The sequence below is a fragment of the Rhinoraja longicauda genome, chromosome 23, assembly GCF_053455715.1.
Source record: "Rhinoraja longicauda isolate Sanriku21f chromosome 23, sRhiLon1.1, whole genome shotgun sequence".
NCBI classification, from domain to species: Eukaryota; Metazoa; Chordata; class Chondrichthyes; order Rajiformes; family Arhynchobatidae; genus Rhinoraja; species Rhinoraja longicauda.
Window position 1 is genome coordinate 11,666,757 of NC_135975.1, and position 24,137 is coordinate 11,690,893.

Genomic DNA, 24,137 nt, shown 5'->3' on the forward strand with positions numbered 1-24,137 from the left:
TAGAACTTTATTGATCCCAGGAGGGAAATTGATCTGCCAACAGTCATTAAACACAAGAGACATGAAACGTAAAATTAAAGTAACGAGTGGAAAGGATTGGGGATGTGCAAAGATTTGGGGAGGAGGGAGGGAGGAGAGCCATAAATACAGCAAGTACCACAACACCTCGAAAATAAAGATGGTATCAAGCCCCAGGCAAATACAGAGTTTCAAACGCTCAATACAGAGAGAATCAAACCCTTCCTCAGACTTTCTTGGTTAAATACCAGTTATATTACATCTCTTGCTAAATATGGAATATTACACAGCCAAATAAATACAGGAAGTATCCCAACCTTGTACATTAAACATACCTTTTTGTGACTCGTGTTTCTCCGTCACTCCCTTGTAGTCATATCCCAAAGCAGATTTATCCACCTTCTCTTTTTCTACTCCATACTTGCCACCAAATCCTTTGGCATAATCTATAAGATAACATATTACATGATATCATTTGGACAAATACAGCAAGTACCTTCCTCGGACTCGAAGATAGGCACAAAATGCTGGAGTAACACAGTGGGACAGGCAGCATCTCTGGAGAGAAGGAATGGGTGACGTTTTGGGTCGAGACCCTTCTTCTATCTTCGGTTTAAACCAGCATCTGCAGTTCCTTCCTACACATGAGTATCAACCACCATTACTGGTAAATGTCACATGTGCTGGGCAAATAAAGATATCACATGCTAATGGCAAATGCAAAGAGTATCACATTCCTGGATAAATACAGAATATCACTTCACCAAATAAATTCAGAGCATTACAATTCCAGGTAAATATAGAGGGTATCACACTCTGAATTTACCCACGTCACTGGATAAATGCAGAAATGTCACACCACTGGATAAATGAAGGATGCATCACATACACCTCAGTATATATACAGTAAAATACTCATGTCTGATTATATAGAGTTCACACCCCATCAGGTAAACAGAGAGAGTAGCCATATCCTTAGATAATACAGAAAGTGTCATTTACTCCTGAGGTAAATACAGAGAAGATCATGTGACATAAAAATGTGGCTGACATTAATCCAATCCTATCTGGAATTTGTTGACCCTTTCCAGGCTCTTTCCTTCCCCCTTTAAGCGGAAGAGAAGCTATGGTTCACCTTTTTGTGAAGCGTGCTTGTCCACTTCTCCTTTGTATCTATACCCCATAGCTGACTGCAAGAAAAGGTGAGAGAATTTAGTTATCAGGTAAATCCAGTTTCAAGTCAACCTAAAATGAGCAAACATTTAGGAAAGTTAATGTGCTATTGACTCCATAACTCTCCACATTCAGTACCCCTCCTTCATCTTGACATGCTCACCTTCTCTCTATAACATCACTGCCTTGCAAATCTTCCATAGTTACTATTGTTACTCATGATTATATTCTTAGATTTTCCATCAAACAATATCAGAGCAGGGACAGTGAGGATTAGATACAGACTACGTCCCCTACAATGCCAATCAAACATGCAATCAATCCGCAAGCCGAACCAATGTATCAGAGAGATATAACAGAACAGGTTTCCTTATTTGTTACTCTCACTGATCCAGCCATGAATGCGATAACTACCTATTGACAAGAGCTTTTTAATGGCATACGAGACCAAGTGGACCCATTGGGTCCAAACCTCTCCTGCATTGGTTTAGCACCCTCTCCTCCTCCCTCCCCTCATCCCCCTCCCCCCTCACCCCCTCCCTCCCTCCTCCCCCTACCCTCCCGTCTCCTCCCCCTCGCCCCTCCCCCCCTATAGATTAAAGCTCTCTCAAAATATCCCATTAAAGACATGGGCAGATGTAGCAATGATTAGATTCACAGTAGATCATCTTTTACACTGTACTGTCAAACACCCTCAGGATTAGGTTAGCACCAGCCGATTGATTGGAGGATACTTGACTGAAAATAAGTTGGAAACTTAGGTAGAGTAAATCTTTCTCCACAATGTCCGAGCAAACACTTCCTGGAGAGTTAGAGGATGGATTTGGAACAGAATAAAGCCTCCCAAAAATCCATCACCAGTCAACATTCACACCAAACCCAGAGCTGACTAGTCTTCCATTTCTCATCTCCACCAGCCTTAATCGCTCAGACTAATGGCTGAAATCTTCAAATACTGGAGCGAGATAACCCAATCTGACGATTGATCCATTTCAACAATGCCAAGACTGCAGACCCCAACTCTGGATTGGGTCGAAGCCGATCCGACTGATTAGAGGTTACTACCTCATCCAACACCATTATTTTCATATCATATTTGAGCTAACCCCAGCAGACCACAAATAAGGACATCTCCAATCTCATCTCTGACCTTGTCTGTCCGATCTGTCTGAACTCCATACTTCCCTCCAAATCCTTTGGCCGCATCTGTCTGTGATGAATGCTTTGCCACATCAGCCACGTAATCATTTCCTAAAGCAGACTGGGAGAGAGATGTACCAGAGATTAGAACAGTGTGCTCACCAAGTCCGGCAGTACAGAGTGATAGCATTCCACAGGCGCTGGATGAACCAGTCGGTGGGAAAGATCTGTTGCCGTTACCTCCGTGAAATCGTGAATTTTGGGAACAAGGAGACAAACCACTCCACCGGTCCTGGTTCACCCGTCAACTTCTGATGACGCCATCCCTCATCAATGCCAGGTCATTGCTCACTGCCAACCCCCACACTACAGGCACCCACAACCCCTGCACCCTGCTTGCCTGCAGCTCCAGCATTCACAATCCTGGCACCCCGCTCGTCTACAATCCCGGCCTCCCACTCACCACAATCCCAACATCCATCACACCCTCTCCTTGACAACCCACACACCCACAACCCTCAACCCCCTCCCCAACAGCCCCAAACTCACAACCCCCACACCCTCTCTCAGCAACCCCCACACCCACACACATGGCACGTCCTCCCCAATAACCACAATCCCCTCCCCAACAACCCCAACACCCATTCCCCTGCACCCCCTCCCCAACAACCCCCACACCCACTACCCCTCCCCAATAACCCACACCCACAATCCCCGCACTCCCTCCCCAACAACCCCCACACGCACAACCCCTGCACCCCCTCCCCAACAGTCCCCATGCCCATAACCCTGGCGCCCCGTTCACTCAGAATCCCCGCACCCCCCTGCTGCTCACTGCCCCTTGCCCTATATTTGGTTGCAGGAAGTGAGGGTATGTTGCGTGTCCCAACACGTGTCCAGGTTGGCCTGGCGTACTCTTGTTCCAGCAAACTCCTGGTTTGGATGGTTTCCTCCAACGATCCAGCATGTTTCTGCTCCTATTCTAGCACCTAATCTAGCTCCAGCTCGAGAACAGTCTTGCTCTCTATCCCAACTCCTCTTCTGATCTTTTCCAACAAGGTTGCCTGTCTTATTCTAGCAAGCACCTTTTCCCAGTAGTGGCTTGCTCTATTTCTCATCTCGGATGAGCTGTGCCACACACCAGGGGCTTCTGGATGAGCAGGGTGTGGAGTGTACAGTTATTTCATCCGCTATATTTCTGCGAAAAAAGATTACAAACCAAGTTGAGAAATTAGAAATCTGGAATAACAATTACCTTGTCCATACGATCCTTCTGGACCCCAAACTTGCCACCATAACCATATGATGCTTTTGATCCCTCCTCCATTTCCTTCTTCTTCAAGGAGTCGTGATCTTTTGAGACATTCTGCCTCAGCTCGTGCACACTGTGAGAAACATGAATTCTCATTATTATGGACTGGAGCAGTGGTTAATGTTTTGGCAAGAGACATAACCATTGTAAAGGGCCTGTCCCACTTAGGTAATTTTAAGGCGACTGCCAGTGACTAGGCTGTCGCCGACGGTTCGCCATGGTGTCGCGGGCATGATCGTGAGGAGTCTTCCAAGAATCGTAGTGGATCTCAGCGCATCGCTCAGAAATCATCCGGTTTGAAATTTCTCGGCCACAGCTGGCTTGTCGCCAGGTATCGTTGCTTAATGCGGGCGCTGTTGCATGCTGTCCCCAGGTTTGATAGGTTCTCTTAGATGCTTTTAGAAGCACATAATATTAAAATAAGTAAAGTCATTTCAAAATACCATAAAATGCGTGTGTTTAACCAATTTATTTACCGTCAGGACATTTGACAGGTAGATTGGAGGCAACAGTGTGACGGTCAGGTAAGCGTGGGAATTTTTGCGATGTTTATGGCCATCAGCCATTACTTTTAATGTGGGCTCCCAACCCAGATATGCAACCCAGAAACCAGATATGCATCTCCCTTACATTTTCCAAGAATGCCCACACACTTTTCACAAAAATCCACTTAAGCACTTAAAATTATTATTTTTAATACAGCTATTAGTAAACTGGAAGTAAATCCAGTTTATTCCAATGTATTGACACTGAGAATGTCTGAAGAGTTTTTGCACAATTTTCATTTTGTATATATTTTTTATTCTGAATAAAGTATATATACAAAATGAAAATTGTGCAAAAACTCTTCAGACATTCTCAGTGTCAATACATTCAATAATGCCATAGTATTAATGAAGTGGATTACTTTGATCTGCATGGCACTAAGCTATTTAGGTAGATTGGACCAACATTCACCCAGGGAAATATTCGGTCAACGCAAAGTAGTGGGTAGTGAGATTAACAGTGCCAGTAAGTGAATATACCCACTAATAACCTTTTTCCTGATGCTGAACCCAGACCACGACTTTAAAAACATTACAGCCATAGTCCAAACATGGACAAAAGAGCGTGTGATAATAGTGATTGCCCCTGGTTACAAGGAAGCAATTGTGCGATCATGAAACAGCCCCAGGACATCATTGCAGGAGTTCATCAAAGCAGCACTAAACTGCTTTCATCCACCTACATCATCAATGAATATCCTTCCATGTTAAGGCCAGACGTTAGGTTATTCACTGATGTTTACACAATGTTCAATCACATTATCAAGCCTTCAAGTAAGAGAACAGTCTGTGTCGCATGCAGCAGGTCATGGACAGCATTCTGGCACAATGACACATCGTATTTATGCCAAATAAATGTCAAACAATAACCATCACAAATAAGAGAGAATCTAACCTTGATGTTCAGCAACATTCTCATTGCCAAATCCCCACCATCAACATACTAACCACAAATCTAATCAGACCAATCACAGAAGGCAAACAAAATCTAATCCAGAGAAATGTGAGGTTTGGGGAGATGCCAGAAAATAAAGGAACATGTTAAAAAATGAGAGGAGACAGGGAATTATGGAGGGGCAGGAGGATTTTGGCATGCACCTTTCAGTTGTAAGAGGATCAGAACTGGGAGATGAATATTCACGGTTACATGTTCTTTTGGAAAGACAGACAGGAGGGCAGAGGGGGTGGGGTAGCTCTGTTGGTAAGGAATGAAATTCAGTCCTTAGCAAGGGGTGACATAGGATCAGAAGATGTAGAGTCATTGTGGGTAGAGCTGAGAAATTGTAATGGTAAAAAATCCCTAAAGGGAGTTATTTACAGGCCCCCAAACAGTGGCTAGGATATAGGGTACAAGTTACATCAGAAAATACAATCGGCATGTCGGAAAGGCAAATGATATGGTGGTCATGGGAGATTTCAATATGTAGGAGGACTGGGAAAATCTGGTATTGGACCCCAAGAAAGGGAATTTGTAAAGTGCCTCCGAGATGGTTTCTTACAGCAACTTGTAGTGGAGCCTATCAGGGAAAAGGCAATTGTGGATTTAGCGTTGTGTGGTGAACCAGATTTGATGAGGGAACTCAAGGTAAAGGAACCACAAGGAGGTAGGGCCCACAATATGATCAGATTTAACCTTAAATTTCAGAGAGAGAATGTGAAATCGGATGTGTCGGTAGTACTACTGAGCAAAGGGGACTACAGAGGCATGAGGGAGGAGCTGGCCAAGGTTGACTGGAAAGGGACTCTAGCAGGAATGACGATGGAACAGCAATGGCAAGAATTTCTGAGAATAATTCGGAAGATGCAGGATTTTTTCATTCCAAAGAGGAAGAAAGATTCAAGGGGGAGAATGAGGCTGACAAGGGAAGTCAAGGACCAGTATAAAACTAAAAGAGAAGGCATATAACATTGCAAAGAGTAGTGGGAAGCCGGAGGATTGGGAAGCTTTTAAAGAACAACAGAAAGTAACTAAAAAGACAATACAGGGAGAAAAGATGAAATACGAGGGTAAGCTAGCTAATAATATAAAAGGGGATAGCAAGAGTTTCATCAGATATATAAAGAGTAAGAAAGAGGCAAGAGTGGACATTGGACCACGGGAAAATAATGCAGGAGAAGTGATAATGGGGAATAAAGAAATGCCAGAGGAGTTGAATAACTTTTTTGCATCAGTCTTCACAGAGGAAGACATCAGCAACGTGTCTGGAATTCAAGAGAGTCGGGGGGTGGAAATTAGTGGAGTGGTTATTACTAAGGAGAAGGTACTTGGGAAGATGAAAGGGCTGAAGGTGGATGTCACCTGGACCAGATGGACTGCACCCTAGGGTTTTGAAAGTGGTGGCTTTAAAGATTATGAAGGCATTAATAATGATATTTCAAGAATCATTAGAGTCAGGAGTGGTTCCAGATGATTGGATAAAAGAGCAATATAACCCCGCTGTACGAGAGGGGAGCAATGCAGAATAGTGGGAACGAAAGGCCAGTCAGTTTGTCTTCAGTGGTTGGTAAGATTTTAGAGTCCATTATTATAAAGGATGAAGTTACGAAGTACTTAGAAGTTCATGATGAAATAGATCAAAGTCAGCATGGTTTTGTGAAGGGGAGATCTTGCCTGATGAATCTGCTGGAATTCTTTGAAGAAGCAAATAGTAGGACAGACAAAGGAGAGTCAGTGGACATTGCTGACCTAGATTTTCAGAAAGCCTTTGATAAGGTGCCACAATGTGAGGCTGCTGAGAAAGATAAGAGCCCATAGTATCAAAGGGCAGATACCAGCATGGATAACAGGTTGACTGGATGGCAGAAGACAAAGAGTGGCAATAAAGTGGGCTTTTTCTGGTTGGCTGCCAATGACTAGCGGAGTTCCACAGGGGTCGGTGCTGGGGCCACTACTCTTCACGTTGTATATTAATGAATTAGATGAGGGGATTGAAATCTTTGTGATCAAGTTTGCAGATGATAGGAAATTAGGTGGAAGGGCAGGTTGTGCAGAGAAAGCAGGGACTCTGCAGAAGGACTTAGACAGGTTGGGAGAGTGGGCAGAGAGGTGCAGATGGAATATAGTGTAGCAAAATGTGGAGTCATGCATTTTGCTAGTAGGAATAAAGGCGTGGACTATTTTCTAAATGGGGAGAGAATCCAGAAATCAGAGGTGCAAAGGGACTTGGGAGTGCTGGTGTAGGATTCCCAAAAAGTTAATCTGCAAGTCGAATCAGTAGTAAGAAAAGGCAAACGTGATGCTAGCATTTATTTAAAGAAGGCTAAAATACAAAAACAGGGATGTAATGCTGAAGCTCTGTAAGGCGCTTGACAGGCCGCATTTGGAGTATTGTGAGCGATTTTGGGCATCATATCTGAGGAAGGATGTGTAGCCCTGGAGAGGATCCAGAGGAGGTTTACAAGAGTGATCCCAGGAATGAGTGGGTTAACTTATGATTTGATGGCACTCGGCCTATACTTTCTGGAGCTTAGAAGAATGAAACTTACCGAATAGTGAAAGGCTTTGATAGAATGGATGAGGAGAGGATGTTTCTACTGGTGGAAAGTTTAGGACTAGAAATCAGAGCCTCAGAATTAAAGGACGTTCCTTTAGGAAGGAGATGAGAAGGAATTTCTTTGGTCAGAGGGTGGTGAATCTGCGGAATTCTTTACCACAGAAGGCTGTGGAGGCCAAATCAATGGATATGTTTAAGAGATAGATAGATACTTGATTCGTATGGGTGTCAGGGGTTGTGGGGAGAAGGCAAGAGAATGGGGTTAGGAGGGAGGGATAGATCAGCCATGATTGAATGGCAGAGTTGACTTGATGGGTCTAATGGCCTAATTCTGTTCCTATTACTTATGACTTATGACCTCCTTAAAGATAGCAGGACTCTTAAGGTGGCTTAAAAAACAATATTTGATGCTCTGCTTTATTACACAAGCCTTGAAAATTAGAGCAGAGGGATTAATTTAGAATGATAGAGAATGTTGCCAAGGTCAGTGTGAATACCAGTCACCAGTGACCAAACTGGAGAGGAGACAAAAGAGATTGACACTGATTGGAAAATGTTCATTATAATAATAATAATAATAATAATAATACATTTTATTTATATAGCGCTTTTCATATACTCAAAGACGCTTTACAGAGATTTTGAGAACATAGGGAAATTAATAAATAGATAAATAAGTAAATAAATAAATGAACAGAGAAAGGAGACAGTAGGTGAGGTGACCTTCAGTGGTTGAAGGCAGTACTGAACAGGTATGAAGAAAGATTGATTCAGCTGGATTGTTTACTTTGGACACAGGAGGCAGAGGGGAGATTTAGCCGAGGTATTTAAAATTACAAAGTGCTTGGAAAGAGTAACTAAGATTTATAATCCCTTAGTTGAGGTGGTCAAGCACCACCTGACACAAACTTCAGGTATTGGAAGAGGAAGTAGAGAGGAACTGGGGAACCTTTCTTCCCTGAAAGAGTGGTAGAATGTGGAAATAATGTATGAGACATCCTCAATAATGTTAAAATGTAAAATTTCACCATCACTGAAATCCAAACACTGGAAAGAACACCATGAAGACAAACGCCAGATCCTGGTGAACTGCCCCCACCCAACCCCAGTAGCACAGGAATTGGCATCCCATGGACCCCACACCTCACCAACCCCAATACCACACGAACCGGTATTCCAGGGACCAGCTACCCCACACCTCACCAACCCCAATATCACAGGAACATGTGTCCCAGGAACATCCAACCCCACACCTCACCAACCCCAACACCACAGGAACATGTGTTCCAGGAACATCCAACCCCACACCTCGCCAATCCCAGACCCACAGCAACTGGTGCCCAGGGACCCCTTGCAACACAAGTCCCAGTACCACATGAATCCCGAAAGCCCCAAAACCAATTTTCTACAACCCCTCGACTCTCAGAAGCTCAGAATGGCTGAATTCTCATTCCCACAAGAAGCTCAGAATCCCCACAAATTGGCAGCCCACAAATCTGAGCACAGCCAAAAAATGGACACATCAGAATCTGGCATCACGGAAACCCCAAAACACTGATGTCCCCAAAATCCCCAGCAATACAGAAACTAGCATCCTATCAGGCCAGTACCCTGAGGCCCCCAGCATCATTGATGTACCCTGGCACCACTCCTATCCCAGAATGTCCAGTAACAGCAATGCAAAACCCCATGCAGCACAGTATGAAACCAGTTACATGGGCACCATACAGGTTCCAAAGGCAGCAGTTTTCATTCTTTCTACAATGGACCTGTGAGTTTATCTATACATTACATAGATGGCTGATGCATTGGCACAGTACAGCATAACATTACTTATGTTTATGCCACCTGCCCCAACCATGGACCACTGCAGGATGGCAAAGTGATTCACCAGAGCTTCAAGAATTGGACAATTGATTCCAGGTCTGAATCAACGGATCCAACCAACATTTCAATTTTCAAATTACAACACCCTTGCATTTATATTGCAACTTTCACATCCTCAGAACCCCCAGAATAATTCATGACCTAGAGCAGTACAGGCAAGTAGGTCAGACAATTCCCACACACTACTATGAAACAAATGACCAGTAGGATTAACTGTGGGAGGAATATTGGTCGGGACGATTAAAGCACACATGATCTCCTCCACAACATCTCCTAGACCACATGATCAGGAAGATGATACCTCGGCTTTATGTATCAGCTGCAATCATTCTTCCCAATGATGGTGTGACTTTGCCCTGCCTAGCCTCCACTGCTTGCCAGGGTTCACCATCAGCTGCCAGTAATGGGACATGGGCATAATTAGATTTTGTTGGGATTTTGGGCATAAAGTGACTGCATTTTTGCATTTCAATGACAATGTTTTGATTAATAAAGGTAACACAGTGTAACATCTCGATCTAATTGGAGAGCCTGAAAGCGTCCTTTCTACGTGAGATGCAACGCGCTTTGTACCGATGTCCTAATTTGGCGATACGCAAGAACTGCTCACTGCCTCCTTGATTGGTGATTCGGAGGAGATGACGTTTTCCCCACCCCCAGCCAGGAAACCACATAAGCAAGCTAAAAACGGAAACTTTGAAAGTGTGACAGCTGCAGAATATGCCGGACTGATCAGAGCCCGGTGTCTGAATCATTTACAATCTATCTGCTGGAGTATCACTTCATTAATTCTGCTTTGGACTGGACAGTCCTCAAGTTTCTATAAAGTAAATCCTCTTAAAGATAAATATTTATTGGACTTACTTTCCAACAATACCCGAGAAGCTCAACATTTTCCAGTCGAGCAGTTGGGTTGATTAATGTCCCTGCCATTGGACCTGATGTCCACTTACCAGCGCTCTGTAGCTGGAGTGGGAGTGTAGTGGGAAATTGCAGTAACCTGTCGCAACTCCTTCCTCACCCACAACCTTTTTTACTTAGTTGACCCCGAGACCCTACAGATCACAGACACTGGCTGCAAAAACAACCTTCATTAACATGGCTACAATAACAACCTTCTTGCTCCTTCTTGACCTCAACGCAGCGTTCGATACAGTGGACCACACCATCCTACGGGGTTGGCGTTGATGGCACTGCCCTGAGCTGGTTCGTTTCCTACCTCAAAAATAGGAGTTTCTCCATCAACATAGGCAATTTTTCCTCTTCCCCAGCTAGCCTCTCCTGCAGGATTCCACAAGGCTCCATCCTAGGCCCCATTCTCTTCCAGCTGTACATGCTCCCCCTCGGCCAAATCATTCAAAGGCACGGCATTTCTTTCCACTGCTATGCGGATGACACTCAGCTTTATCTCCCCCTGAAACCCAACAACCAGTCAAATTTAATCAGCCTCATGCACTGCCTTGAGGACATAAAATGTTGGATGGCACAGAACTTCCTTCAACTAAACGAGAGCAAGTCTGAAGTCATCCTATTCGGCGCCCCTGACTCCATCAAAACGATAACAGGCAGTCTTGGAAGCCTATCCTCCCTAGTCAAACCGCATGTCAAAAACTTTGGCGTGATATTTGACTCCGCATTAAAGTTTGACAAGCAAGTCAACAAGCAAGTAAAAGCCAGTTTCTTCCAGCTTCGTACCATAGCTAAAATCAAACCATTCCTCCAATTTGACGACGTTGAAAAAATCATTCACGCTTTCATTTCCTCCCGCCTAAACTACTGCAACTCCCTATACACTGGGATCAGCCAATCATCCCTGTCCCGCCTGCAATTGGTCCAAAACGCCGCAGCGAGACTCCTGATGGGTACCCGTAAAAGGGACCACATCACCCCGATTCTGGCCTCTCTCCACCGGCTCCCAGTACGATACAGAATCAACTTCAAGCTCCTCCTATTTGCATACAAAGCCCTGAATGGACTTGCCCCCCCCCCCCCATATCAAAAATCTTCTAACCCACCACTCTATCTCCAGGTCCCTGAGGCCGGCCGACTTGGGGCTACTGACTATCCCGCGGTCTAGGCTTAAGCTCAGAGGGACCGTGCTTTTGCGGTTGCAGCACTGTGCAGGAGTATGACGTTAAGCGAGTGCTCAGAGCAGTGAATCCCAGGAAAGCTGCAGGCCCCGATGGTGTGACGGGCAGAGTGCTGAGGGAATGTGCAGACCAATTATCTGAGGTCTTCACAAAAATCTTCAACCTGTCCCTTTTAAAATCCACCATCCCTCCCTGCCTGAAGTCCGCCATAATCATCCCACTGCCGAAAAAGCCTGTCATCAGCGGTCTTAACGACTACCGTCCGGTAGCACTCACACCGGTCATCACAAAGTGCTTCGAGAGACTGGTCCTGCAGCACATCAAAGCCAGCCTCCCACCCACCTTCGACCCATACCAGTTTGCCTACAGAGCAAATAGGTCTACAGGGGATGCCATCGACACTGCTCTTCACACTGCACTGACCCACCTTGAACACCAGGGGAGCTATGTGAGGATGCTCTTTCTCGACTTCAGCTCTGCCTTTAACACGGTCATCCCGAGCAGACTGGTCACCAAACTTTCCGACCTTGGATTTTCCCTAACCATCTGCAAATGGATCAAGGACTTCCTGACCAACCGCCCCCAGACAGTCAAAATAGGCCCTCACCTCTCCTCCACCATTACACTGAGCACCGGCTCACCACAGGGCTGTGTGTTGAGCCCCATCCTTTACTCCCTCTACACTCACGACTGCGCCCCCACCCATCCCACCAACACCATCATCAAGTTCGCGGATGACACGACTGTGGTTGGACTTATCTCAGAAGGAGATGAGACAGCCTATAGGGATGAAATCCAAAGGCTGGCAGCATGGTGTTCAGTGAACAATCTGGTCCTGAACTCCTCCAAAACAAAGGAACTTATAATTGACTTTAGAAAAACCAGTGGAGATTACGACCCACTCTACATCAATGGGGTCTGCGTGGAAAGGGTACCAGCTTTCAGGTTCCTGGGTACGCACATCGCAGAGGATCTCACCTGGTCTACCAACACCATCACCACAGTAAAGAAGGCACAGCAGAGACTCCACTTCCTGAGGATCCTCAGGAAAACCAACCTGCAGGAGAAGCTCATGTTGTCCTTCTATCGCTGCTCCATCGAGAGTGTGCTGGCATACTGTATAACCACATGGTATGCCAGCTGCTCAGAAAAGGACAGGAAGGCCCTTCAGAGGGTCATCACGACGGCCCAGAAAATCATCGGCTGCTCACTGCCCTCCCTGGAGCACCTGTTCAGCCTGCGCTGCCTCAGTAGAGCAGGCAAAATAATAAAAGATCCATCCCACCCCGGCCACCGTCTGTTTGTTCATCTGCCCTCTGGTCGACGTTTCAGGTCAATCAAATCCCGAACAAACAGACTTAAGAACAGTTTTTACCCCAGGGCCATACGAGAACTGAACACTACCTGTGCACTAGGCAACACCGTTAAAAAATCTTGTACTTAATTTAATTGTATTTATGTATTTATTTGTTTTTGCATTATTGCATATATGTTTGTACGCACCGTCAGGATTGGCTGTTTTTTTAATTTCGTTGTACTCGTTGCAATGACAATAAATGAATATTATTATTATTATTATTATTAGAATGTGGAACAGCATCCCTCTCCCCATCAAAATTGCCCCCTCCATCGACTCCTTTAAGTCCAGGCTCAAAACCTATTTCTACTCCCTAGTGTTTGAGGCCCTCTGAGGGGACTCTGTAAACTGTTTATGTATGTGCTGTTAGGTTTGTGTGCCATTGTATGTTCTTTTTTAGTACCTGCACTGATGTACAGCACTTTGGTCAACGTGGGTTGTTTTTAAATATGCTAAACAAACAAAATTGACTTGACTTGACTTCATTAATGCAGCACCTCCACCAAGTCTGATAAATCCAAATGCCTTTCAGTGAAGGACATTTATCACTGGAGTTTAACAGAGTTTGCAAACTCTGAAAATATTATCTATCTGCCACTGAAGCTGTGATTTCATTGTTCTCTACAAAATCTGGGCTTCTGAACAGAGTGGTTAGTTGGAGGGTGTTCCCTTTAGTCACAGGAATAAAGAGGAAGATGAATAACATACGCAGTGTGCAGTTGAAATCTGGAATGCATTGTTTACAGATGTGATGGAAGCAGGTTCCACTATGGCCTACCAGATGGAACTGAGAAGCATATGGTGAAGAAATAATTGCAAGAGAGAAGGAGTTTGGGTATGCAATTGCCCTGTTATGAGTTGCCCTGTTAGAGAGCCACCATGCAAGTGATGGGCTGAATGACATCATTCTCTGTTGTTACTATTCTGTCATTTAAAATATGCTCAGTTTTGATCAAGAACATTCCAGCCAAATGGAAAGAGGCAAAGTCATAGTAGATGCCCCATTTAATCTAGTTACTTTTGCTCACATTTGGTCCATTACCCTCTAAACCTTTCCTAACTATGTCAGCTCAAGTGTCCTTTAAATATTGTTATTGTAACTGCTTCAACTACCTCCTCTGGCAGGTCATTCCACAAACCCACCACCCTCCATGTGAAAAAGGTGCCTCATCGGTTCCTTTTAAATCATTCCCCTCACACCTTTAACCAAAATCCTCTGTTCTTAATTCCTCTACCTTGGGTAAAGAACTCAATACATTCACCCTATCTATTCCCCTCATAATTTTATACACCCCTATAAGATACCCCTTTGCCTCCTGTGCTCCAAGGAATAAAGTCTTAGCTTGTCCAATCCCTCCCTACAGCTCAGGCCCTTGAGTTCCTGCAACATCACTCTTTCCAGCTTAATGACATCCTTCTTATAATAGGTGACCACAATTGAATGCAATACTCTAAATGTGGTCTCCATATGTACAACTGTGACATAATTGTTCATTTGGTAGTCCTAAACATAAGAACACTGGCGACAAATTGCACTCCGGTCCATACATTGCCTTCTATTGAAGACTATTGCTTCCATTTTCAATATTCTAAAAAACAATTTGGCAAATCTTACATCTGACATTGACATTATATCTTAAATATAATTCTTCCATTTTAGTAATGTGATAGTTATGTAATTTTATGTTGAGCACACAAACCGTATAAGTAAAATACAAGAACTATGAGAAAACATTGAGCACATTTTTCCTGCACTCTCCTGCTCCCCATATATTCACAGTGCCCTCACTGAGAGGTGATTGCTGTATTCCCTGGAGCCAATGCACCAGCTACCTTTTACAACCACAAGGGGCTCCCAACATGTGACAGAAAGCAAGATATGAGAAACGAAGACCTGGTGGTCGCCCAGAATTTCCCAGAGGTCTTTTAATTTTTGTAAATTAGAAGGCACCCAGTTGAGATGAGAATAGTCATCAGTTCTCTTAATTTGCAGCACCTCCCTCCTCCATAAATAATGATAAGAAAGTAGTTATGGAAACATTAGCACCCTTTCAAAGGCATAGAGAGAGAGCTGGATAGAGCTCTTAAGGATAGCGGAGTCAGGGGGTATGGGGAGAAGGCAGGAACGGGGTACTGATTGAGAATGATCAGCCATGATCACATTGAATGGCGGTGCTGGCTGGAAGGGCCGAATGGCCTCCTCCTGCACCTATTGTCTATTGTCATATTCCATCCTGACTCCGGCCCCATAGCAGAAGCGTCCACGTCACGGGGCTGGAAACTGGAAGTGTCCTGAGCTAATTCTGCTACCACCATCTACTGTACAAGTGAGGCTCCCACTGAATGTCGCCGGAAGCTTGCGTCCTTTTCAGGACGAACGATGATAGTGATATAACATTTGAATGATGGACACGAAAGAAGAAGTTCCTGAGTCCAACACTTCAATGGGTCAACATCTATTTTTCCACCTAAAACCATAAAACCATAATAGGAGCCAACAGACCCACATACTGTATGTCCACCTCATTAGATCCACCTCTGGACCTGCTACCACTGGTTATTGTAAATGTGATTTGACTCCCACTATTCACCAACAATATTTCTCTAAGCTTTTCCTATCTTTATATGGTATGTTTGTGAGGGGGATAATCCCTGATGATGCCACCATGCCTGATATTGTCTCATCTATTGCCCTACTACAACACTTCCCAGTAAACATAGAATCGTTGCACGTCAGTGTCTGACTTTCCCTAGTACCTACTTGATGTGCTGGGGCCGACCAGACCCCTCGACAGATTTTGCTCCCCATCGTTGCTCCTGTTCTGAAATGTCATTCTGAAATGGCAGAGAATAGGAACAACAATCAGTGATATGGCTAAGAATTGAGTGAACCTTTGTTTCAGGATAACATTCCCTCTTGGAATTGAGTGGGGTATATACATTAGAGGGGCAGGATTCATGGACTTCCACACCGTCAGTGGGACAGAACCTAGGGGACTACTTCATAGCAATATAGAGAGAGAGCTGCATTATCAGATAGGACAACACAGTGAGAATACACTACACCATCAGATGGACAATACTACGCAATACCATACAAGCACTGCACTGTCCAAGGGAAAATGTTGAGGGAGGGCTGCATTGCAAGTGGGGCCATGCAACACGATCAAAAGGACAGTACTGAGCAAGTGGTGAACTGTCAGTGGGCTGTTGTTAAGGAGCACTGCACTGTCAGTGGAATTGTACAGAGGAATGCACCATTTGAAGGGCAGTAGAGAGGGAGTGCAATAATCTCAGGACCTCAGTACTGAGGGTGCACCACACTGTTAGAAAGGCAGTATATAAGATAGACAGAAGTGAGCAAACACCACACCATTACTGGAATTTTACGAAGGGAGCTCTGCATCGCCAGAGAGGCTGCAGCCTCTTGTTGAAATGAAGACGCACTGCATTTGCAGAAGGGCAGTGCTAAAGGAGCACTACACTCTCACCACACTGTCAATGGGATAGCACTGAAGGCGTGACCACTGTCAATGGAATAACAATGGCATATCACCGTGGAATTGCTCATCTCGGATGGGCAGGAGTGAGGGAAGACCACAATGTCGGAGGGACGGGACTAAAGGACAGCCGTACGATTGGAGAATCTAATCTTTGGATTGGAATGGACAGGCAGAGGCATCTTCATCTGCACTGGGCAAAGCATCTCAATCAGCTTCCAATCCCACTGCAGTTGGAGGATTTTAATGTTGGGAGGTGAATTTTGCCATAACAACAGCCATGTTGAATTTAGAATAATAGAGTATAGCACAAAAAATAGGCCTGTCAGCCCACTATGTCCATGCCGTTCTTTTTGACCATCACCACAAACCACCAGGTTTGTACCTGTTGCTTGCATCAGGACCGTATTCTTCTATTCTAATGCCTGTCTAAACGCCTCTTAAATGTTGTGGTTGTATCTAATTATACCACCACTCCAGTCAGCATGTTACCAACCACTCTCCAAGTAAAAATCTTAGCATGCAGATTTCCATTAAATATTTTCTCATCTTAAAAATGATCTCTTTTTTTGATACCTCTACCATAGGGTAAGGATTTTGACTATCTACCTTGTGTATGCCTCTCATAATCTCATATACTTCTAGCAATTCATCCCTCAGCCTCCTGTGGGAAAACAACCCCAGCCTATACAATCTCTCCCCATAATTAAAGTCCACCAAGCAGGCAACATTTTCATGAATCTTCTCTGCACTCTCTCCAGTACAATCAAAGCCATCCTATACTGCATTGCCCAGAACCACCCACTTTAAGTGTAGCCCAACCATTGTTTTATAAAGTTACAACACAACATCCCAATTTTATATTCTACACCATGACCTATGAATGCAAGCGTGCCGTATGCTTTGTTCATTACCCCATCCATCTGTGTTGCTGCTTTCGTGGACTATGGACCCCTCATGCACGTTCCTTATGCCCTGCCAATTACTGTAGATAACATACCCCTATTTGACTTTCCAAAATAAATCAACTTGTACTTGTCAGGATTAAATTCCACCAGGAAATGCTCAGCCCGACATTTCATCTGATCTACATCTAACATCTGTACCTTTAGGCTTCCTCACTGTCCACAAGACCATTTTTGTGCCAGCTACAAACTGACTAATCATTTCTCTTATATTCACATGCAAGTTGGTCTCAGAAACTCCTGATCCTGAAACATTCAGCTGGAGTTCCTTCTCAGCGATGCTGTTTGAAAATGGGAGTCCATCATCTGATTAATCTTCATAGAAAGTCCCTGCAAAGTGGAGTAAAGTCGTAGACCTGGTAGTGTCTCACATAATTGACCATCTGAACCAAGGAATGGAGGCATGAGGTTGAAAGGACAAACTCAGTTCCACTAAACAAACTTGCACGCAAGAAACAGCAAACTGCATTATCCCATCAATTCTCACAAGCAGTTAGATATGGATAAAGCAACGTCTACATGGTCTTCATTAAATAGACTCGAGTCCAGTGTGTCCAGTTCCAGTCCCAAAGGAGGGAGATTCAGACACATGGGGTGAGATTGCTTTGGGTAAAGATCAAAATTATGGAGCGAGTTGGACTTCTCAAACATGAAAGGAAATGTCAAAGAAGTATAAACAGAATCACTTAGGAAGTCAGGCAACACTTGTGGAAAGAATAACAAAGTTAAATTTTCAGATCAAAGCCCCTTCATCATTCTGACAATAGTTTTCTTTCTTTATATATAGCTTAACCTGCTGAGTGTTTCCAGCTTTTTTTGCCTTAAATTTTAGATTTCCAGCATTTCTAGGTTTTTTTGAAATTCTCAAGGAAAAGGCCAGGCTTGTAAGTTTGCCATGGGCATGATAAATCTGAAATGCTACTCTTCTGGTGGCTTTGGTACCCAGGGCACGGGATCCAGTGTACAACAGAGGGCAAGAAAGAAAAGGAATGAGAGGCAGAGCGGTGAGGCTGAAGAAGAGTGAGATCGAGAGCGTGAAGGAGATCGAGGGGCTGGAGGAGATAGAAGGGATCAAGGATACATTGAACAAGGAGACAAAGGAGATGGTGAGAATGAGCAGGAAACAGGCAAAGGCGGAAATGGTGATGGGAAAGAGATGTAGGGAAAAGATTGGGGGGGGTGGATAGAGGAAGCCAATAGGGGGGAAAGAGAAGAATAGATCAACAGGGAAGGAATGCTAAAAAAAAAGGAAAGGAGAGTAAACAAGTGGGTAGGTGAATTTTACAATGTCTGATTTGCAACAGCTCCACCTCCTTCTGTGCAAGCGGAAAATGGTTGCAGATGAATACAAACTTAATGCATTGCAGCGTATAAAGGGAAGTGCCAGTTGACCACTTCCTGTTTCTTGGTCTGACGCTTTATAATTTAAACTCAGTGTCATTGTAACTGATGAGTTCACTCATGTTTGTGCTACATACTTTAAAATAGTTTTTTTTTTGGAATCAGTGAGTTTAAAATATTCCACTGAATTTATTAATAAACCAAAGTGACATGCAGTTTGAGCTCAGTTCCCCGAGCAGCAGTTTAATGGATTAGAAAGATTCCATTTATTTTTGTTTAAAATCCAAATACCAGATTAGACACTCAAGATCAGTAAAAATAACAACGATGTAATTTGAAATAACCTAACCAGGAGAACTTGCATTTATAAGCATTGAGTGTGTGCGTAGATAGTTAAGCAAGTGTCGATCTTCACCACTATCCAATGCTTTGGCCAGCTAGTGTGCCTTGATATGTGGTACCGGAAAGAGCACAGTGCAAGCCTGGCCGTGCTCTGACTTACATCAATGTATTTCTCGTAGAGATAGTAATGTGGAAAAACCAAAGACATCAACCTTACTGAGAAAAAAATACCTTATCAACCAAGAATTAATTTTGGGTTCCCTCTAATCTGTACGTCTCATCTGCTGATTGGATATATTCAACCAAATAATTGAACAAAGTTCAATGTGGAGAAATGGATACTTGTGGCTCCTTAAACGCAGAAAGGGATGGAATGTTCTTTCCAAACAATGTTGAAGTGCTAACTGAAATTAATTTGGGTAATTTCAGTCCAGATTTTCTGATTACAATGGGGGAAGGGTTTAACAGTTAATCCTGAAATGTAGAGACATTTTGGGTAAAGGGACAGGATCAGAGGAGATCTTATCAAAACCTATAAGATTATTAAGGGGTTGGACACGTTAGAGGCAGGAAACATGTTCCCAATGTTGGGGGAGTCCAGAACAAGGGGCCACAGTTTAAGAATAAGGGGTAGGCCATTTAGAACTGAGATGAGGAAAAACTTTTTCAGTCAGAGAGTTGTGAATCTGTGGAATTCTCTGCCTCAGAAGGCAGTGGAGGCCAATTCTCTGAATGCATTCAAGAGAGAGCGAGATAGAGCTCTTAAGGATAGCGGAGTTAGGGGGTATGGGGAGAAGGCAGGAACGGGGTATTGATTGAGAATGATCAGCCATGATCACATTGAATGGCGGTGCTGGCTCGAAGGGCCGAATGGCCTCCTCCTGCACCTATTGTCCATTGTCTATTGACACTCAGTGCCCGCCAGTGTCTGAATCTTCCTTCGGAGAACATTCTAGGCCAGTCTGGTCAGACAAAAAAAATGATTACTTACAACAAAGTCAGGATCTGTTTCCCAATCATCTCCATCCTTCTCCACTTCCACTTTAACGTTATGGCCTACTGCTGATTTCCACATCTATGAGAGATAAAAAGATGTTTCAATAAACAAACCACCAACTTGGCACTGGCTGCTCTTCCCCATATTCTTTGGATACTCCACACCTTTAATCAACTCTATACATGCAATCTCCTTGTACATCCCATTTAAGTTGTAACCTCCAAATGACTCTCCACTCCAGCTACATTCTATTCACATAGGTTTTGTACTGATATTTGCCATCATCCTTCAGCGGTGCAGGTCATAGCTTCAATTTCTACAAAGGTTCTCATTCAACTTGCCTCCCACGATTTGTTTCCTATTCCAATTCCTTTTTATTTGAGTGCCACTTTGTTGATGATGTTCACTGTCCTGAGCCCACAGGTGATGGTAAGTAATGCTTACTCCATTGAATGCAGTTAAGGTGATCGATTGTTACCTTAAATAAGCATTGTTTCTGGACCATTACAACTCCTACCCTGCTGATCGATGGTTCCTTCTCACCTCCAGTCACAATCCAAATCCTCCCTGTCTTTCTCTAGTTTGAGCGTACCAGACGTTGGACTGTGTAAATGGCACCAAAACATGTCAGTGCCTGCATGTGTAAATATGCACAAGAAAAATCACTGTGCAGTTGCACGTGTTACAAATAAAGCATCATTGAACCATTACTCCTACCTTCTCCTTTTGTTCCAGCAAGGCTGTAAACCTTGCCCCTAGTGAAACTGACAAGAACTAGGCACCGCTGCTGCATGTCTAACTCTGTCTCACTTTTCCTGAGGGTTCTCCAGTGAAGGATGCCATTTTGTTCATCCACAGGCCCCCATGGAATTCCATGAATTATTGTTGCACCAACTACATGGATAATGAGAGTTCCCGTCACAAACAAATTACAGCCATACTAGACTGAACCCAGGGGTACCTTCACTGCCGTCTCCTGCTGTACCTCAGTTGCAGGATCCTTTTTCCAGTTCTGCAATGTGGGTCAATATTCCTCAGTTCAGACAAACATGGAATATATTTGACTGATTTATTTTTGCCTTCAGCTCCAGCTCCCGGCCTATTTCAAATTGCAGAAGTTTGTGTTGCTGAGTGATCGTGAAATTCTCACACTTCCAAAATCAGGCTCCCACAGCCCTTAACTTCACTTCCATCAGAAAGTGAACTACATTTAAAAGTGAACTACATTTTAAATTAAATGCCGTTCAACAGTAACGACTAAGATTCAAGTTCATTGAACCACCCAATTGTGCTAAATGGAGGTAAATGGGAGGACTCCTGGTACCCTATCTCATAATTTCAGTGACAAATACTCCTGTCGTCTATCCTATTACGTCACTCCTTTATATCAGTCACAGAGTGATACAGTGTGGAAACAGGCCCATCGGCCCAACTTGCCCACACCAGCCAACATGTCCCAGCTACACTAGTCCCACCTGCCTACGCTTGGTCCATATCCTTCCAAACCTGTCCTATCCATGTACCTGTCTAACTGTTTCTTCAACGATGGGATGGTCCCAGCCTCAACTACCTCCTCTGGCAGCTTGTTCCATACACCCACCACCCTTTGTGTGAAAAAGTTACCCCTCGGATTCCTATTAAATCTTTTCCCCTTCTCCTTGAACCTAGGTCCTCGATTCCCCTACTCTGGGCAAGAGACTCTGATCTATTCCTCTCATGATTTTGTACACCTCTATACGATCACCCCTCATCTGCCTGCGCTCCAAGGAATAGAGACCCAGCCTACTCAACCTCTCGTCCTGGTAACATCCTCATAAATCTTTTCTGAACCCTTTCAAGCTTGACAATATCTTTCCTATAACATGGTGCCCAGAGCTGAACACAATATTCTAAAGGCGGTCTCACCAACATCTTATACAACTGCAACATGACCTCCCAACTTCAATACTCAATACTCTGACTGATGAAAGTCAATGTGCCAAAAGCCTTTTTGACCACCTTAACTACCTGCGACTCGACCTTCAAGGAACCATTCACCTGCACTTCTAGATCCCTCTGCTCTACTCCCCAGAGGCCTACCATTTACTGTGTAGATCCTGCCCTTGTTAGACGTTCCAAAATGTAACACCTCACACTTCTCTGTGTTAAATTCCATCAACCATTCCTCAGCCCACCTGGCCAATCGATCCAGATCCTACTGCAATCTTTCACAACCATCTTCACTATCTGCAAAACCACTCACTTTTGTATCATCAGCAAACTTGCTAATCTTGCCCTGTATGTTCTCATCCAAATCATTGATGTAGATGACAAACTGTAATGAGCCCAGCCCCTAACCCTGAGGCACACCAGTCACTATACATTTCTTATTCCAACTGGACAGATGCAACTTAAATTAATCAAAAAATGGAGCCTTGAAGTGTGCGTTTATAAAATCAATTTTGTAAGTGAAAATTGACTCAGTCTTTTAGATTTGAGCATTGTTGGCATTTAATGTCCATTCCGTTTTGCCTTGAGAAAGTGCCCGGCCTTTCTCTGGAAGCTGCAAGCTGAAGATGCTCCCACAAAACCCTGAACTTGGCGATTGTAATTTGACACACTGAGTGATTTTTGATTGCCTTTCACAGGAAAGTTAACAGTGCCAACATGGGCATTCCTCCCTGTTCAAAAATGGTAAATTCTGCCTCTTGGTGTGGCTCTGTTTCAACCAGTTCTTGCCTCCTTGGCTCAGTCCGCTTCGGCATAGGTGATCACCCGGTTGCAAAACACTTTAACTCCCCTTCCTATTCCCATGCTGACCTCTCTGTCCAGGGCCTCCTCCATTGTCAGAGTGAGGCCAAATTTAAATTGGAGGAACGGCATCTCATATTTTGCTTGGGAAGCTTACAACCCAGCGGTATGAGTGTTGCTCTAACCAAGTAACCCTTGCATCCCCTCTCTCTCCATCCACCCCCCCCCCCCCCCCGCCCCCCCCACACCGTAGTCGTACCAGGTTTACTGTCGTCCTGTTGAGTTCCACTGTCTATATTAAGTCGTTGTCACCTATCCCACAGCAAAAAATGCACCATTGTGGGCTCCACATTTTCTTGATTATCATTGCTTTCTGCATATCTTCCATTCTTTTGTTCTTAGTACTGTCTATATCGCTCATTCCCTTTTCCCCTGACTCTCAGTCTGAAGGGTCTCAACCCAAAACATCATTTATTTCTTTTCTCCAGTCTCAGGCATGCTGCCTGACACACTGAGTTACTCCAGTTTTCTGTGTCTGTCCCTGGGTCGATCATTGGTTAAACCCAGTTTCAGACCGAGACTGGAATATACCACAAAAGGTGCTCCCGATAACCTGAATTTGCTACCCACAAACGCAGTCTAGATTCTAGAGAGAGTTCAGAAGAGTTTTGTCATGGTCAGGATCTTTCATTAAAATGGCAGCCATGTCAAAAACAATCAGGCAGATTCTCCCCGAATGACCGGTTCAGATGATCTTAAATTTCCTTCTGTAATTGATGGAAGGGCAAACGGCTTAAGCTACACCAGACCGCAGTTTTTCCTAATGCTGGCAATCATCCAACGAATATACACTGCAGCTTTGATATTATTTGGTATCCTTCCTATAATATTCAAAACTCAAGTATGGTTATCTGTTATTCTGTTTATGATTCATTTAAACTCCTCGATTAGATTTCAACCAATCTTCCATTCCAGGGTATCTGTATTTTACATGTAAACCCACCAATCCTCTGTTTAAAGCCACCCAAGTATCTAGTATTCGGTGTTTAAACCTCCCAAACCCCTCAATAAGATTTCAGCCTGTAACTCATTCCTGGTGCCTGTTACTTTATATATACCTCCAACAAACACCTCAATTAGATTTCAACCTATACGTCAATCCCAGTATATTTTGCACCTTGCGTATTCAACCTCACTAGATCTGCATTCACCAGTTCTGCCCTCACACACTTCATTTTTTCCTTGA

At 44.0% G+C, this 24,137-nt stretch overlaps 1 protein-coding gene across 1 annotated transcript in view; it reads right to left on the reverse strand.

Moving 5' to 3' along the window:
* hcls1 (hematopoietic cell-specific Lyn substrate 1) overlaps nt 1-24,137 on the reverse strand; it is a 47,209-nt gene that overhangs the window by 20,509 nt on the left and 2,563 nt on the right. The window contains exons 2-7 of the mRNA XM_078419613.1: nt 20,156-20,239; nt 15,778-15,851; nt 3,587-3,716; nt 2,342-2,452; nt 1,154-1,208; nt 354-464 (exon numbers count right to left, since the gene is read on the reverse strand). Coding sequence (XP_078275739.1) covers nt 354-464; nt 1,154-1,208; nt 2,342-2,452; nt 3,587-3,716; nt 15,778-15,851; nt 20,156-20,239 — 565 coding nt within the window. The remainder of the gene's footprint in view (nt 1-353; nt 465-1,153; nt 1,209-2,341; nt 2,453-3,586; nt 3,717-15,777; nt 15,852-20,155; nt 20,240-24,137) is intronic.